Genomic DNA, 15059 nt, shown 5'->3' on the forward strand with positions numbered 1-15059 from the left:
GAAACGTCAAACTTATTGCGGATCTAGTCACGTTTGTGTCAATCACTTTTTGCATTGTGTCAATGGCGCTAACTACTATGTAAAAATTAAACCATAATTCCATTCACTCCAATATTGTGTGCAACAAAATTATTTCTTACTGAATTATTGGGTATTTGTGACACGACCCTACAATCTGGTCCATAGGGTTGCGTCATGGTGGCTACAGGTAACCCAACCTGTACCATTTTTTTTACTGTGGGTGTCTGAGGAGATGCCTTCTGCCATAATTTGCCCCACCAATATACTACTATATAATATCACCTCCATAGTGATGTTTCTTATAAGCCACCATTCCCCTGGCTCTTTCCATCATTGATTGAGGCACATGCCTCCAACCCCAATATAGGTAATGTGCAAAAACCTTGTCCCTAAAAATATTTACCCTTTTGTCAAGCCCTTGTGTGTCCATATTGGATGTGTATGCCTGATGAATAGCACTACTGCTCTTAGACATTAATTGTCTGCTCACCTTCAAGTCACCGCTCTGAAACCACTTTACCTTCTCCTAAATGGGATTGATATTTTGTGTCCTGCTTTCCCAAGCCGGCAAATGTCAGACCCATGGACTGGAACCGGGCAGTATATCACTTTCAGGTGACGGGCATGTGTTCTGATGTAGAACCAGAATGTACTCGGTTCTGCTTCACGGGACACACCGAGATGATTCATGCTTGATCTTCTGCAATTTTTTTCACCATTCGTTCCAAAGCTGTGCCAATAAAAGCAACGCTGGGAGGAAAACTAATGTACCTTGTTATTTCTAGTCATTGGAGGTCTTGAAAATGAAGAGTAATTGACGTGCAAAGAATATAGTAGATTGAGGAACTTCCAAATATCCAATGATGGAGCCTTGTTTACACAAACACGTCTAATTCTTTACCCAAGGACAAAACCTGAAACTTTAGTAAAAAGTCTTGATACAAAACCTTGAAGGGGTTTTCCAGCCCCAATATTATAGGATCCATCCTTGCATTTGGTGCATCTGTTCTTGTAATGGGCTTGTCCATAAGCCAGTTCCTTGTAGGTCCATGCCTGGAACACCAGATGGACATGGAGTATCACCATTCTGCATCACGTTGATGGTGACATGTACATGTGCATACACCCTAGGGTGAAGAGCAAAGGCTCCTCTTCCAAAAGGTACCAGTATTATAAATGGCACGTGGTTGGTGGGGTCCCCGTTACGGATTCAGCAGTGGAGTCTGGGAGCTATGTATCTCAAGACATGAAATTTAGTCCGGCTCTGAAAACACATCTGCCCGTCAGTTATAAGATACAATTTCTATCATGATTTAACATCCAGCTACAGAAATAGCAATATGAAAAATATTCCCCGGAGACCCATAATCCCAGATATGTGACCAAAAATCAATACTCTATGAACTGTTTAACAACGTTATGGATTTTCTCAGACTAATCTCGCAGCCATAGAAGCAGCAAGACTCTCGTGTTATCCTTGGGAAATTAGTTTATGTGATTTTGGTCCAAGAAAAAAAATATAGAAATAAGTAAAATTTGTGAGTCCTACATTATACTGCCTAGTGGTCTTCCGTAATTCAAGTGCCTAAAGGGGCTTATTATGCAAATCGGTAAACTCGCGAATAACAAGTTAAGCAACTTTGTAAATAGTTTTGAATTCAAATCTTCTGCGTTGTGTTAACAGTTCCGACCCATAACTGTGTGTCTTCATGGTTACAGACTACAAAACCAACCCATGGTGTAGTCTGATCTTCCAGTCTTTCTTCCTTCCATGCATGGCATGTAGCCTGTCTTCTAAGAACTGTTTTGATCTCCCGACAGCATAGGGTCATGCCCAAGATGTAAATGTTCTCCATATTTCTATCCTTAGAGATGTCTACCATCATCTGACTGGTGTGTCAACTCAGCCATGTAATTTTCTGATGGCACCCTTTTTCCAAAAAGGACTTGGACCAGGACTGTGCTAGTTTTTTTGGAACATGGAGACCATATCTTGTATATAGGGAAGGTCATGTTGCAAACTTGGAACCGTATGTTGTAAGGATTTCATGAAAGGTCATGGTGTAGAGGAAACAAGTACTCAAGGAGGCGCAGGTCAATATTTCTACTGACTGGTGCACTGTGCAAGTTGTGTCTACGTGAGGCAAGTTGGCCAAAAGAAGTTCCTCAAAGAACCACAGTGACATGGTCAAGTGACAACACTTCAGGGCGACCTATCATGGGGGCATACCCAGCATATATCAAGGTCCCATCCCTGGTGTAAGAACCTCTTAGGAAATATTTACAACCAACATGGTCTGCATCAAACAGATCCTGATGGACCCTAGTGACCAGTGGCGTAACTAAAGTCTTGTGGGCCTCGGTGCAATCTTTTGTCCGGGGCCCCCTACCTCCTACAGCGAATTCTTGATGGTGATGGTTACGGGTGCTAAGAAGTTTAATCCACCTTAGTGTGGTCGGGTAATCTGTTGGTCTTCTTGGTTTATGGGCCAGATGGAAGCTGCAATCTCAATACTGATGCCAGTGCTCATGGGCCTCCTAAGGCTCCTGGGCTCCAGTGAAACTGCACCCTCTGCACCCTCTTAAGTTATGCCCCTGCTAGTGACTATAATGGGGTCTGTCAAGTTTCCCTTACTGTGTCTACTAGGGTTGAGCCGATCTTGACTTTTCAGGATTCAAACCCAATCTCGATCCCAATGCAAGTCAATGGGATTTTTTTATTAATCGGAGATCGGATTTTAAAAGCAATCCTATTCACTATACAGCATGGAATCTAACAATTGAACGCTTTAATTGTTAGAATCCACACTGTGTAGTGAATCACTAAGTAGCCAGAGGATTTTTTTTTAATCCTCTGGCTACTTAGTCCCCCCTGGTATCCACTTACCTGCAGAGATGGCTGCTGCGGTGCCCGGTGTCCTTCTTCGCCTCGCTGCCGCTCCACGCTGCTGTTCTCGCCTCGCTGCCCCGCCTCCCAGATTAGGAGAGTGTGGGCGGGTTAGGAGAGTAGACGTCACGTCTCTCCGCCCTGTACCCGCCCACACTCTCCTAAGCCACAAGCCCCGCCTTCCTAGCTCTTTAAACACTAACCTGGGAGGCGGCGGCAGTGAGGTGAGAAGAGCAGCGTGGTGCGGCATCAAGGCGAAGGAGAACACCGGGCACCGGAGCAGCCATCTCTGCAGGTAAGTAGCTACTAGAGATGTTAGTTTAGTCTCCCATTAGAATGAATGGACGCAGCCGACGCGCAGGGGGTTAAGGCTGTGTGCCGGCTGCTTCCATTCATTCCTATGGAACCGCAGCGGAGCCTTCACACTGAGTATACACTATATACTCTGTGTGAAGGCTAAGCAAAGCATTGAGGGAAATAGTACCGATCTCAATCCCACCTAAAAAGATCATGTTCGGAATTCCGATCGCGATCGTGAAATTTTCTCGATCGCCGATCGGAATCCGATCTTTTCCGAACACGATCGCTCAACCCTAGTGTCTACCATTTCCCAGTCCAAAAAGTTCTGCTTGTGTTTTTGGTCGGACTGTGCAGTGATGGCTGGAAACAGAACATTTGACTCAAATGTATACACATCCAATGTTGGACTGTAGTACCAGAGGATCCTCTTGTGGACCCAATATTGGTCCATTAGAAGACTCCCAAATTTGAGCGATACTATAGTCCGTTTCCTGGTGTACCCTCAGGTGGGCCCAAGGAACCTCGGTCTGACACTGAACCCTGACAAAAGTGCTGATTTATTAAGGAGCCCATACATTGTTGCACAGGGGCCTTCTGACATTTGCATCCATCCCTTGTAAATGGAATTCTCACTATTAGATGTTTACGAAGCTCAGATCCGACCCAAGCAGAGACAAAGTGATTGACGCGGCAGACAGTGACCGCATCTCTTTTATAGCAGATCAGCAGAACTCTTCCGATTTGTAGCAGATTATTTATTTGATTCCGGTCACCTGAGTGAGGCTGGAGCACCCCATAAACCAGTCACGGATACTTCCGATTACATTCCCTCCATGCTTTATTCTTCTTAATGACCCCTTGTCAGATGACTGAACAGGAGGCTCCAGCAGAGATTTTCCAGAGCAGGTTGTGATTATATACCCGAGTCTCCGATACCAACCACTGTGTCATTAATAGTTGTCGTCATGGAAGAACACACATGGCCGGGCTACCGAGTGGGAGGTGGATAAAGATTAGATAGAATTCTCTGTATGTGGAATCGATAATATACATGTAGCTGTCCGTGTGATTTGGATTGCTTGTTATTCGTACGCTCGCTCTTATAACTTTATGCATTTTCCGTAAGAACCTGTGATAAGGAAAAATAATCTTGATAATCATTACTAATAATCGATTGCTAATATAGTGTGATCCCATGGTGTATATATGTATACTGATAATTCCTTTAGGGCTGACATTTCATATGTGACCTTGTGATGGGAACAAGAATGTTCACCTATGATCTAGTTACTTGGAACCGAGCAAGTCCAGAAACATTGTTTTACATGGATAAGTCAAAATAATTGCCTTGAGACGAGACAGGCCCAATGTTTAGAACACAGAATGTTCTTTAGAGTCTAATTATTCTCATCTTGCTATGAGAATGACGTTGGTTAGAGGAGGACAATCTGAAGGTAAGGTGCCAACATTTGGCTTAAGAAGCCCTGTTTTAGGACATTTGCCTTCTCTGGCCTACCAATGCCCATCGTTGACCACTCCACTCAGCAGTCCTCTGGCCAAGTTTCCAAATTTATCCCTAAACTAGGGATAAATGAATAAGACCTCAGACCAGACCACTAAATACATTATATCTCAGGTCATAACCAGGGGCGTAACTACCGGGGTAGCGGCTGCCACAGGGCCCAGGACATTAGGGGGCCCGGTGACAGCCACTACCGCTGCGGTTTTTTGGTTTTTTTATAGGCCGTTACCGGCTGGAGTTATGGGCCCTACTTACTTACCGATCCTGGCAGTGACACCTCGGGCCCTACAAGCATTATTATACTTGGAGGGGCCTTTTTGGACCCCCAAGTATAGTGATCGGAGGCCCAGCGGAGGTAACAGAACATAAAAAACTGTGTTACTTACCTCTCTTGGCTCATACTGTGTGCAGGGGCCACTATGGGGCATAATAATGTGCGTGAGGGGGGGGTTGAGGTCTTTGGCGTTGGAGGCCATGTCAAAAGTTCGCCACGGGACCTCACCATTCCTAATTACGCCACTGATCACAACCAAAATTTTAGATTCTAGATCAGTAAACTTATCAAATAGCAGACCTCCGAAATTAATTTAGACCCCAAAATTCAACAGGCACCAAATCAGACCCTTTACTTTATTGGAAACAAATACCAGGTTTGCTCAAAACCTTCTCTGTCTTTATGTAATCCCAGACAGACTGGATGATGTTGAAATCCGGCCAAATTATCACTTCCAGGAATCCTCATTCAAAGGGTTCCCACACCAAATATTGAGGAGTAGAGATGAGCGAATAGTACTCGATCGAGTAGGTATTCGATAGAATACTACGGTATTCGAAATACTCATACTCGATCGAGTACCGCTCGCTATTCGAATGTAAAAGTTCGATGCAGAACCAGCATTGATTGGCCGAATGCTATACAGTCGGCCAATCCAGGCTGGTTCTTCTCCTACCTTTAGAAGTCTTCTCCGTGCAGCTTCCCCGCGGCGTCTTCCGGCTCTTCATTCACTCTGCCAGGCATCGGGCCTGGGCAGAGCCGACTGCACATGTCTGCTTGTAGTGCTTGTAGTGCGGGCATGCGCAGTCGGCTGTGCCCAGGCCCGATGCCTGGCAGAGTGAATTCAGAGCCGGAAGACGCCGCGGGAACGCTGCACGGAGAAGACTGCTCGGAGGATCCAGCCCGACCCTCACTCGTGGACTTGGTAAGTGTAATTTGATCGAACGTTGCCTACCCCTGAAACGAGCATTTTCCCCCCATAGACTATAATAGGGTTCGATATTCGATTTGAGTAGTCGAATATTGAGGGGCTACTCGAAACAAATATCGAACCTTGGACATTTTACTGTTCGTTCATCTCTATTGAGGGGATTTACGTTTCTCTTTGGTTCATTTGGTACTTGACAAAAAATAAACCATTAACACCTTCTTACTTTGCAGCATTTGCCCCATACCTTCCTAAAACCTTTGCCCATGACTGTATGTCACATCTTCCCCAATGAGGACAATTTCGTAAGGTTAGAGAACTAAAAAAATCACAAATTAATATTTCTTTCAAGAACCTCAAACGCCTTCTCGAAATTAGAAGCCGTTGACAACGAGGTAATGACATTCCGCTCGGCTGTGTGTAATATTCATGGGATCAGCATTATAATGGTATATTTATTCTCGGCGGCGGGTCAGTCACCCCTGTTCCACCGTGTCAGCTTGACAAACTCACATTCTTAAACGTAATTAAACTTCATGAGGAGAAGATTCTTCAGAAGTTAAAAATTGCTCCTCAAATTCTCCTTGACTTGAGACATGTAAAGCTCATGAGCATGACTTGTTCAAGTCTCGGAAGGTATCAAAGAGCAACGATGAACATCGGGCCAGCAATGTTGTCCATTTACCTCTTGTCTTCTCATCGTTATTTAATCTTGAGAAAGCTTCGAGGAGTAAATGTAACTATTTAACTCCATCTAGATTTTTATCTTTATTGCCACCCAAAAATTTTTAGAAGCAGTTGGAGTCAAACCCATGACCCCAGTAGAGCTAATCGGCAGTGGTCACCATTGGGTTACCATTCATGGGTTGCTTAAATTGTTGCCTGATTACATGATATGTTGTATTCTACAATTCACCCTGACACATCTTGTGTTTGTCCAGTTAGGATTATGTATAAGCAGAGCTTCGGCCTCCGTCCTCAACTTCAACTGCAGTTTGATTCTGTTGCCAATGTGCCGCACTCTACTGGCCGTGGTCCGTACGTCGAAAAGGGTGAGTACGCTCCGAATCTACACTGTTATCATCAAGATGCCATATCGTTTCGTGCTGGTTGAGTAGACGCTTTGTGGTTAAGTCAATAGGTCCAGAAAATTTTTTAGTAGATGTCCTAAAGATGATCTTGTCTAGTTGTCGAGGTTCCCGATTTTCAATATAGTAGTATGTTTATGAAATAAAGAAGCTAGTTCCAGGGTTTTTATACCGACTGCCAGATTGGAGTTAGGAAGGAATTACACAGTAATATATTATGGAAGTAGACACCAATATGCTGAGAAGAGAAGATATACTAGGAGTCCATAGCAGCTAAGGAACAGAAGAGAAAGAAGGAAGACTTCATAGTCATAATCATTAGTTCTCTGTGCGGAGTGTCTTCGCTTGGTCTGATGTAGATTATACAGCCTGGTCGTGGTTGGAAGGAAGGACCTGCGATAGCTCCTTCTCACACTTGGGGTGAAGCAGACGGTCACTTACAGTGCTGCCAAGTGCCATCAAGGTCTCATACATGGGGTGGGATTTGTTCTCCCGCATGGAGGTCACCACAGACAGTGTCCTTCTGTCACCCACCACCTGTACTGGGTCCAAGGGGCTCCCCAGGACAGAGCTGGCCCTCCTGATCAGCCTGTCAAGTCTATTTCTGTCCCTGGTTGATATACTGCTCCCCCAGCAGTCCACACCGAAAAAGATGGCTGAGGCAACCACAGAGTTGAAGAAGGCCCTAAGAAGTGTCCCCTGGACTCCGAAGGCCCTCAGCCTCCTGAGCAGGAGAGTCTGCTGTGGCCCTTTCTGTGCAGCGCCTCCAGGTGATCAGCCCAGTCTAGTTTATTATTGAGGAGCACGCCCAGGTACTTATAGGTCCTGACTATCTCAATACATGTCCCTTTGATCTCCACCGGGGTCGGAGCACTTCTCTGTTTACTAAAGTCCACCACCATCTCCTTGGTCTTCCCAGCATTAATCCTGAGGTGATTCTGCTGGCACCGTTCAACAAAGTCCTGGTTTAAGTCTCTGTATTCCCTCTCTATTTGCAGCATTTACATGTCCAATTTCCAGCTATTCAATGGCAAATGGCCACTTAGGCCGATAAAAATGTACTGTGTATGCCCAGCTTTAAAGGGGACCTGTCACTAACTTTGGAGAAATTTGCTGATGTAACACCAGTAGACAAGAGGCCCGCGCAACTTACTGGTCCACTTTTTCAGTGTGCAGGGGCTGCTATAGAACATCATATTGTGTGAAGGGGCCACTTTGGGACATTATACTGTGTAAATGGGTTGGAGCCAAGAAAGGGGGCACTATGGTGTATGGCAGTGTGGGGCCCAAGTCAAATGTTTTCCATGGGGCCCAGTCTTTGCCAGTTATGCCCCTGGTCCCGATTAGTCCCATCCTAACTCTGTTTGTTGCCACAAGAAAAAAAAGTCTATACTTGGACCCTACTACTGCTCCATGCCAAGCATGGATCACCATTGTGGGATCACCACAGCCCTGATATTGTTCTTTTGGTAAAGTTGAATGGATGGAATTCTTTTTTTTTTTTTTTTTTTTTTTTTTTTTAATTCTTTATTTGGTCAATTTTTAAAATTTTTACATTTTACATGCCAAAGATGATAACAATAATAATAAAGGTAACTAAATAAGCGTAGAGTTAGCAGTTAACAACAAAAGAACAGTACACAGCCTTCATAAGCCATAGACAATATACAATATAGAGCTCAATAAAGCACATATATAGTATATGAACCACTACCTGCAGGAAGTGAAATCAAAAGGACATCCTAATATCTATGCAGGATTCATGGTTTAGATATTAAATAATAGATAACTCCAAAGAACACTCAATCAATATAAAAGGCGACAAACTAAAAGTAAATACTAAGCAAGGGTCCCTGGGGAATGTAAAAAATCTTGAAAGGAATAAACTAGAGTAAAGCAGACAATAAAATAAAATAAAAATAAGATAGAATCAAATAAAATAAGATAGAGGATAAAGGGTAAAGGGTAAGAAGGAGGGGGGGGATTGGGGGGAGGAAGGGAGGATCATAAAAAGAAAAAAGGAAAGAGAGGATAATCCAGAATTGATATCAACCATATAGGATTAATTGGCGCAGGTATTCTGGGCCAGTAACAAATGAGGCCCATGGCTGCCAAATCTTGAGAAACTTAGCGTGAGATCTGGTAGTCCAACTCATGATTTCTTCAAATCTATAGATTTGGAAGGATTTTTCAAGCCAATGCCTAATTGGTGGTATGTCTTGTTGCAACCAATATAGGGGTATCAAAGATTTTGCAGCTTCCAATAAAATCAAAACTAGGTCTTGCGAGGGGAAATTTATCTGGTCAGGTGGTAAGGATAAAAGGACCAATTCTGGTGTTAAGCGAGGACACGAACCTACTATACATTTGATATGTTTCTCAATCTGCAACCAATATGCATTAATCTTCTCACACGACCACCAGATATGAAGGTGCGTACCTGGTGAGGTACCACACCGCCAACACAAATCATCATCCGACAGTTTCTGTCTATGCAGCCATACTGGAGACCTATGCCATCTTGATATTATCTTAAAATGAGTTTCTTGTAGTCGCACACATGGCAGTGGGCCTAATGAGTTGGAGAGTATAAGCTTGGTGTCAGCTTCATCAAAAGTCCGATCTAATTCGTCTTCCCAAGCAACCAGATACTTAGGTTTCTCAAACGTTGGAGAATGTGTCAGGAATTTCCTACACTGGGATATTGATAAGTACGTCGAGTCTTTCTGAGTTAAAGCAGATTCGAAGGGAGTCAATTTCCTACAAGGTTCGAAGCTAGACAACAATTTTAGTAAGGAAGATCTAATTTGAGCGTGGTGTAAGAAATTGAGAGGGGTATCAGGAAGCAAGAGTTGCAATGCTGAGATTGCCAGGGGTTTACCTTCATTATACATATCTGCAACAACGAAATCTGCTAACTTGCTCCAAATGCCAAGCTCCCTACCCTCAAAGTGTGGTAGTAGTTGCGGAATGAGACATGCCGGCATAACCGGCGAGACCATTGGGGACAACATATCATGAGCTCCCCTCCAAGTCAAGAGAATCCCAGAAAGCAATGGGTCTCGCGACATTGGGTGTGAGATAGCAGATCTCGGAAGCCAGAGAAGCTGATCTAAGTCTGGGCCAAAATGTAAGGTCATTAGCATAGGTAGCATTTGAGTCTTCTTAGATGATATGTAACTACACCATCGAGACAACTGGACAGCATTATAATATGATTCAACATCAGGGAGGCCCAAACCACCCTCCGACCTTCTTTTAGCTAAAGTGTGGTAAGCTATCCTAGGGCGCTTACCTTTCCACAAAAAGGATGAAAAAGTACGTCTAACAGTAGTAAAGAAGGAAGAGGGCAGCGCAATTGGCAACATCTGGAATAAATATGTTATTTTTGGCAGAATATATGTTTGTAGCAAATTTTTCCTGCCTAGCCAGGAGAGGTACGGCAAATCATATTTGAATAACAGTTGTTTGACAGAGTGTAGCAGAGGTTCGTAATTCAAGTCATATATCCTATCTATATTAGACGGGAGTTGTATCCCAAGGTATTTCAGAGAAGTATCTTTCCAAGAGAATGGGAGGGACCTTTGCAGGCGTTGTTGGAGATCCATTGGAACTGAAACATTCAAAATTTCTGATTTGCCTGCATTAATTTTGTAATTTGAAATTATACTAAATTCGGCTATCAGATCCATTAATGATGGTAGTCCTTTTTCTGGGTTCGTAAGTAAGAACAGAACATCGTCTGCAAACGCTACTGAATTTAGAACAGACGAATTAATTGGGAAACCGTTTATGCCAGGGTGTTGTCTCACTTTCTGTAATAATGTCTCCAACACCAAGACAAAAAGGGTGGGAGATAGTGGGCAGCCCTGCCTCGTACCATTGGAAATTTTAAAATAATCGGAAAGTACTCCATTAATTTTAAGTCTAGCCGTTGGATAGGAATAAAGCGTCATAATAGCTTTTATGAAATTTAGTGGGACACCAAATGCAGACAATGCAGCAGCCATAAAACCCCAATCTACCCTGTCGAATGCTTTTTCAGCATCTATCCCCAGGAATAACAGGGGGATCGAATCTCTCTTAGCCACAGAGATCGTGTGCAAGAGTTTAATAGTATTTTCCTTTCCCTCTCTCCCCCTCACAAAACCCACCTGCTCCTCGTGAAGGAGAGAGGGGAGCAAGGGACTCAGTCGTCTGGCCAAGATCTTGGCCCAGATCTTCAAATCTGTGTTTAACAGTGAAATCGGCCTATAGCTGCTGCATGCTTTTGGATCTTTATTCTCTTTGTATATAAGCGTAATGTGCGCTTCCTGTGTTTGGGAGTGCATGGGCTGACCCTGTAACAGGGAATTGCAAAATCTAGTCAGAAATGGGAGTAAGATAGATTCAAAAGAGAGGTAATATAAAAGTGGCAATCCATCAGGACCAGGGCTTTTGTTTTTGGCGAAGCTCTTTAGTACCAAGGATACTTCCTCAGAAGTAATCGGCGCAAGTAATGATTTTTGCTGGTGGTCAGAAATTTTAGGGAGTTGGAGGGAAGATAGGAATTCAGAAGTAAGCTGATGTTTGTGTTGAACTTCTAAGGGAGTAGCAGATGCGGACAAATTATATAAATCCTCATAAAACTTATGGAAGGCTTTGGCAATCTGGATAGTATCCGAAGAAGTAGATCCGTCTTGAGTGGTTATAGAGGAGATGTGTGAGGACGATCTCTCCTTCTTTAACATTGCCGTCATTAGTTTGCTACCTTTATTGCCATGGGCATATAATTTAGTCTTCGAATAAAGGAGGCTTTTAGCAGCAGAAAAATTCAAAAGTGATTTGAGTTTCTCTCTCAATGTGGTAAGTTTAAGAAGATCAGTTCTGAGTCGGTGTAGCTTATGGACACGCTCAAGAGCTGATATCTGAGCCAAAAGAGAGTCAACATCTTTTTGGCGCGACTTCTTAAGGGCTGAGGCTCTAGAGATAAATAAACCTCTTATAAAGGGTTTATGTGCTTCCCACAGAGTAGAAGTAGAAACATCTTCAGTGTCATTAATAAGAAAAAAGGAGGAAAGTTGCTCCGCAAAAAACTCCTTAGTAGCAGCATCGTCTAATATGGACTCATTGAGTCTCCAAGACCATTGGGGCCTAACCATATGTGTCAATGCAAATGTTGTGGTAACCGGTGCGTGATCAGAAATATCCACATTGCCAATAACCGAACCAAGCATATGCGGAAGAAGGGTCTTAGATGCCATAAGGTAGTCTAGCCTCTGATAAGTATCGTGGGGAACAGCATAAAAGGTATAGTCTTTGGAGGCGGGATGCGCAGTCCTCCACGTATCAACTAAATGGACCGATTCCAGTTCAGACAACATTTTCCTCAATCCTTTTTGCGCTATAGCAGATTTACCAGTGGAAGCATCCAACAGTGGGTTCAAAGTAGCGTTAAAGTCCCCTCCCAAAATAATTTCTCCCTCAGCAAATAAGGATAAAGTATTTAGGGTGGTGGTCAGCCAACCAACCTGGTATTGGTTAGGGGAGTATATTGAAGCCAACGTAATTGGTTTGGAAGCTAAAAAGCCTTTGATAAAAACATACCTCCCTTCATCATCATGAAGTTGCTGATTTACCACCAATGGCACATTTTTCTTAACTGCAATGGCTACACCTTTTGAGGAAGATTTAGGGTGGCAAGAATAGAACCATTGAGTATATCCTCCCTTAGGAAAGGAAGGAATCCTAGACGCCTTATAATGCGTCTCTTGAAGCAACAAAACATCCGCTTTAAGTTTCTTAGCTAAAGCTAAAACACTATGACGTTTATTAGGAGAATTCAATCCCTTAACATTGAAGGTAGTCACTTTAAGGGTAGCTGCAGAAGCCCGAACATCACATTCGGAGAGTCCGAGAGTGTGGGACATGACTAAGAGGATTTATAGAGCACTCACACTATAATGGGATAGATGCAAGAAGTTACCAACAATCCTACACTGAATATCAACAGAAGAATACCAAGGACAAAAACAAAAACAAAAACATACATATAAGAGAAAAAAGGGGGGGGGGTGGGGGGGGAAGGGGAGGGGAATGAAGTGAGACAGGAATGCAAGAATCTGGGAAAGAGATAAAGAATAACTAGATACAAAAGTCCAAGGGACCTTATAGCTTAGTTTAGTACTGGTTTTTAGCTGTGTTACAGTATCGTCTGCTGTCGCAGACTTAGAAACTGTCTAATACCACAGGACAACTGGTCAAAACAGTTGTAAATCACGGGGGAGGATTAATTCGACTGATCGGACACAGGCTTGGGAAAGCCGTCTACAGAAAAATTCTAAGAATTGACACCATGAATTATGAATACAAAAAGGGATGGGGTGGGGAGAAGAGATGTGGAGAGGGTACCCGGAGAAAAGCCTCATATTATCTTCATATAAAGCTGATAGAGCGTATATAAACTCTAAGAGTTAGGGATACCTCGTAACCTAAGCAGAAAATTAGACATAAATATCAATAAAATCAAACTTAGCAAAGCCGATAGGCAATAAAGAGAAATCTGAAAAATACATGTCAGCTTAGCATCACTATAGAAAGCATGGCGGTAGGAGACAAGGATAGTAGAAACAAATGCTCCGCGTCTAGCAATCTGACGGTGAAAGCCGAGGGTTCATGGCAGAGTAATGTAAAATAACAGTATCTTCACTGAGAAGAGCAAAAATCAGGAATACAACATCCAAAAGTGAAAATATTCGTCAAAGGTAGCAAATCTATCACTCTACATCTTCTGTTTAAGCATCGCCTTCTTCGCTCTCGGAGAGCGACATCTGGTAAAATCAGTGAGAGATGGTACAACAGGTAAGTCCGGTAGCATCGCAGTGGATTCGGAGGGCATCCAAGATGGGATATCCAGGGGCTCCATGGCCAGGGCAGACCACATAAAAGCCAAATCTTTAGGTGTATGTATTGTAACTCTTTTTCCAGCCACATTCGCTGCCAAACCAAATGGGTAGAGCCAGCCATATTGTATCCGGCGGGATCTTAATTCCTCAAGCAGGGGGCGTAGCAACCGCCTCTTGGCAAGGATCGACGGAGCTATGTCCTGATATATGAATATTTCCGCCTCACCAACTGTAATATGCGTGCGAGACCTGGCTGCTGCCAGTATCGCTGATGTATCCAAAAAAGATAGCAGACCACATATAATGTCCCTTGGTGGGTCACTTGGCCTCGGTTTCGGTCTTAGGGCTCTATGAATTCTTTCCACCACCACAAGTTTAGCTCTATCTTCCCCCAGCAGCTCTCCAAAAAGATCGGCAGCCATTTTAGGAAGATCATCTGGTAATACAGTTTCAGGCAGTCCTTTAATCCGTATATTACGGCGCCTGCTCCTATTCTCCTGGTCCTCAATTAATGTGAGAGACCTATCTATTAGCTCTCTGTGCTGTGAGAGATGTTCAGTGGCTGATTCAGTAAAATTCTGTACTGCCGAGTGTCCTTCCTCTAGTGACTGTACCTTGCCCCCCATAGCCTTAAGTTCAGTTTCAATGTCTGACAGTTTAGAGAAAATAGGGCTCATTGCTTTAGATAAGGCTTTTTGCAGATAAGCCCGAGTGATTTGAGTGAGACTTTTATCAGGCTTATCCCCCTCCGCCACACTATCTACCTCAGAGTCTTCCTCCATCTCTGTTTCGCGCCGTTCTTCCGGCGCCATCTTGAGGGCCCGATACGGGGATAGAGACGGCTTCTTCTTCAGAAAACGCTGCATGTCTCCCTGGACAGCGGTGTTTCGCGGGGTACCCGGTAAGTCCACGGACCTCTCCCTGTTCGGCTTCACCATGGTGAGTAGCTATAGCAGGCTAAAGACAGCTTCTCCCAGCCTAATATGACGGAGCACTAGCAACTAGCGTCCATCTATGCACGCGGTCAGGCTCCGCCCCCCGAATGGATGGAATTCTTGTAATGCGGCAAGTTTTCTTTGGCTTTTTCTCATAGACACAGGGTCGGACTGGCCCACCGGGGAACCGGTGAATCCCCCAGTGGGCCCCGAGCCTTGA

General features: G+C 43.8%; 1 protein-coding gene across 1 annotated transcript in view; it reads left to right on the top strand.

Annotated features, from left to right (window-relative positions):
• NOX4 (NADPH oxidase 4) overlaps window positions 1–15059 on the top strand; it is a 152892-nt gene that overhangs the window by 19570 nt on the left and 118263 nt on the right. The window contains exon 3 of the mRNA XM_075266225.1: window positions 6874–6984. Within this exon, the coding sequence (XP_075122326.1) occupies window positions 6874–6984 (111 nt within the window). The remainder of the gene's footprint in view (window positions 1–6873; window positions 6985–15059) is intronic.

Source organism: Leptodactylus fuscus, chromosome 2 (genome assembly GCF_031893055.1).
Source record: "Leptodactylus fuscus isolate aLepFus1 chromosome 2, aLepFus1.hap2, whole genome shotgun sequence".
In the NCBI taxonomy this organism is placed as follows: domain Eukaryota; kingdom Metazoa; phylum Chordata; class Amphibia; order Anura; family Leptodactylidae; genus Leptodactylus; species Leptodactylus fuscus.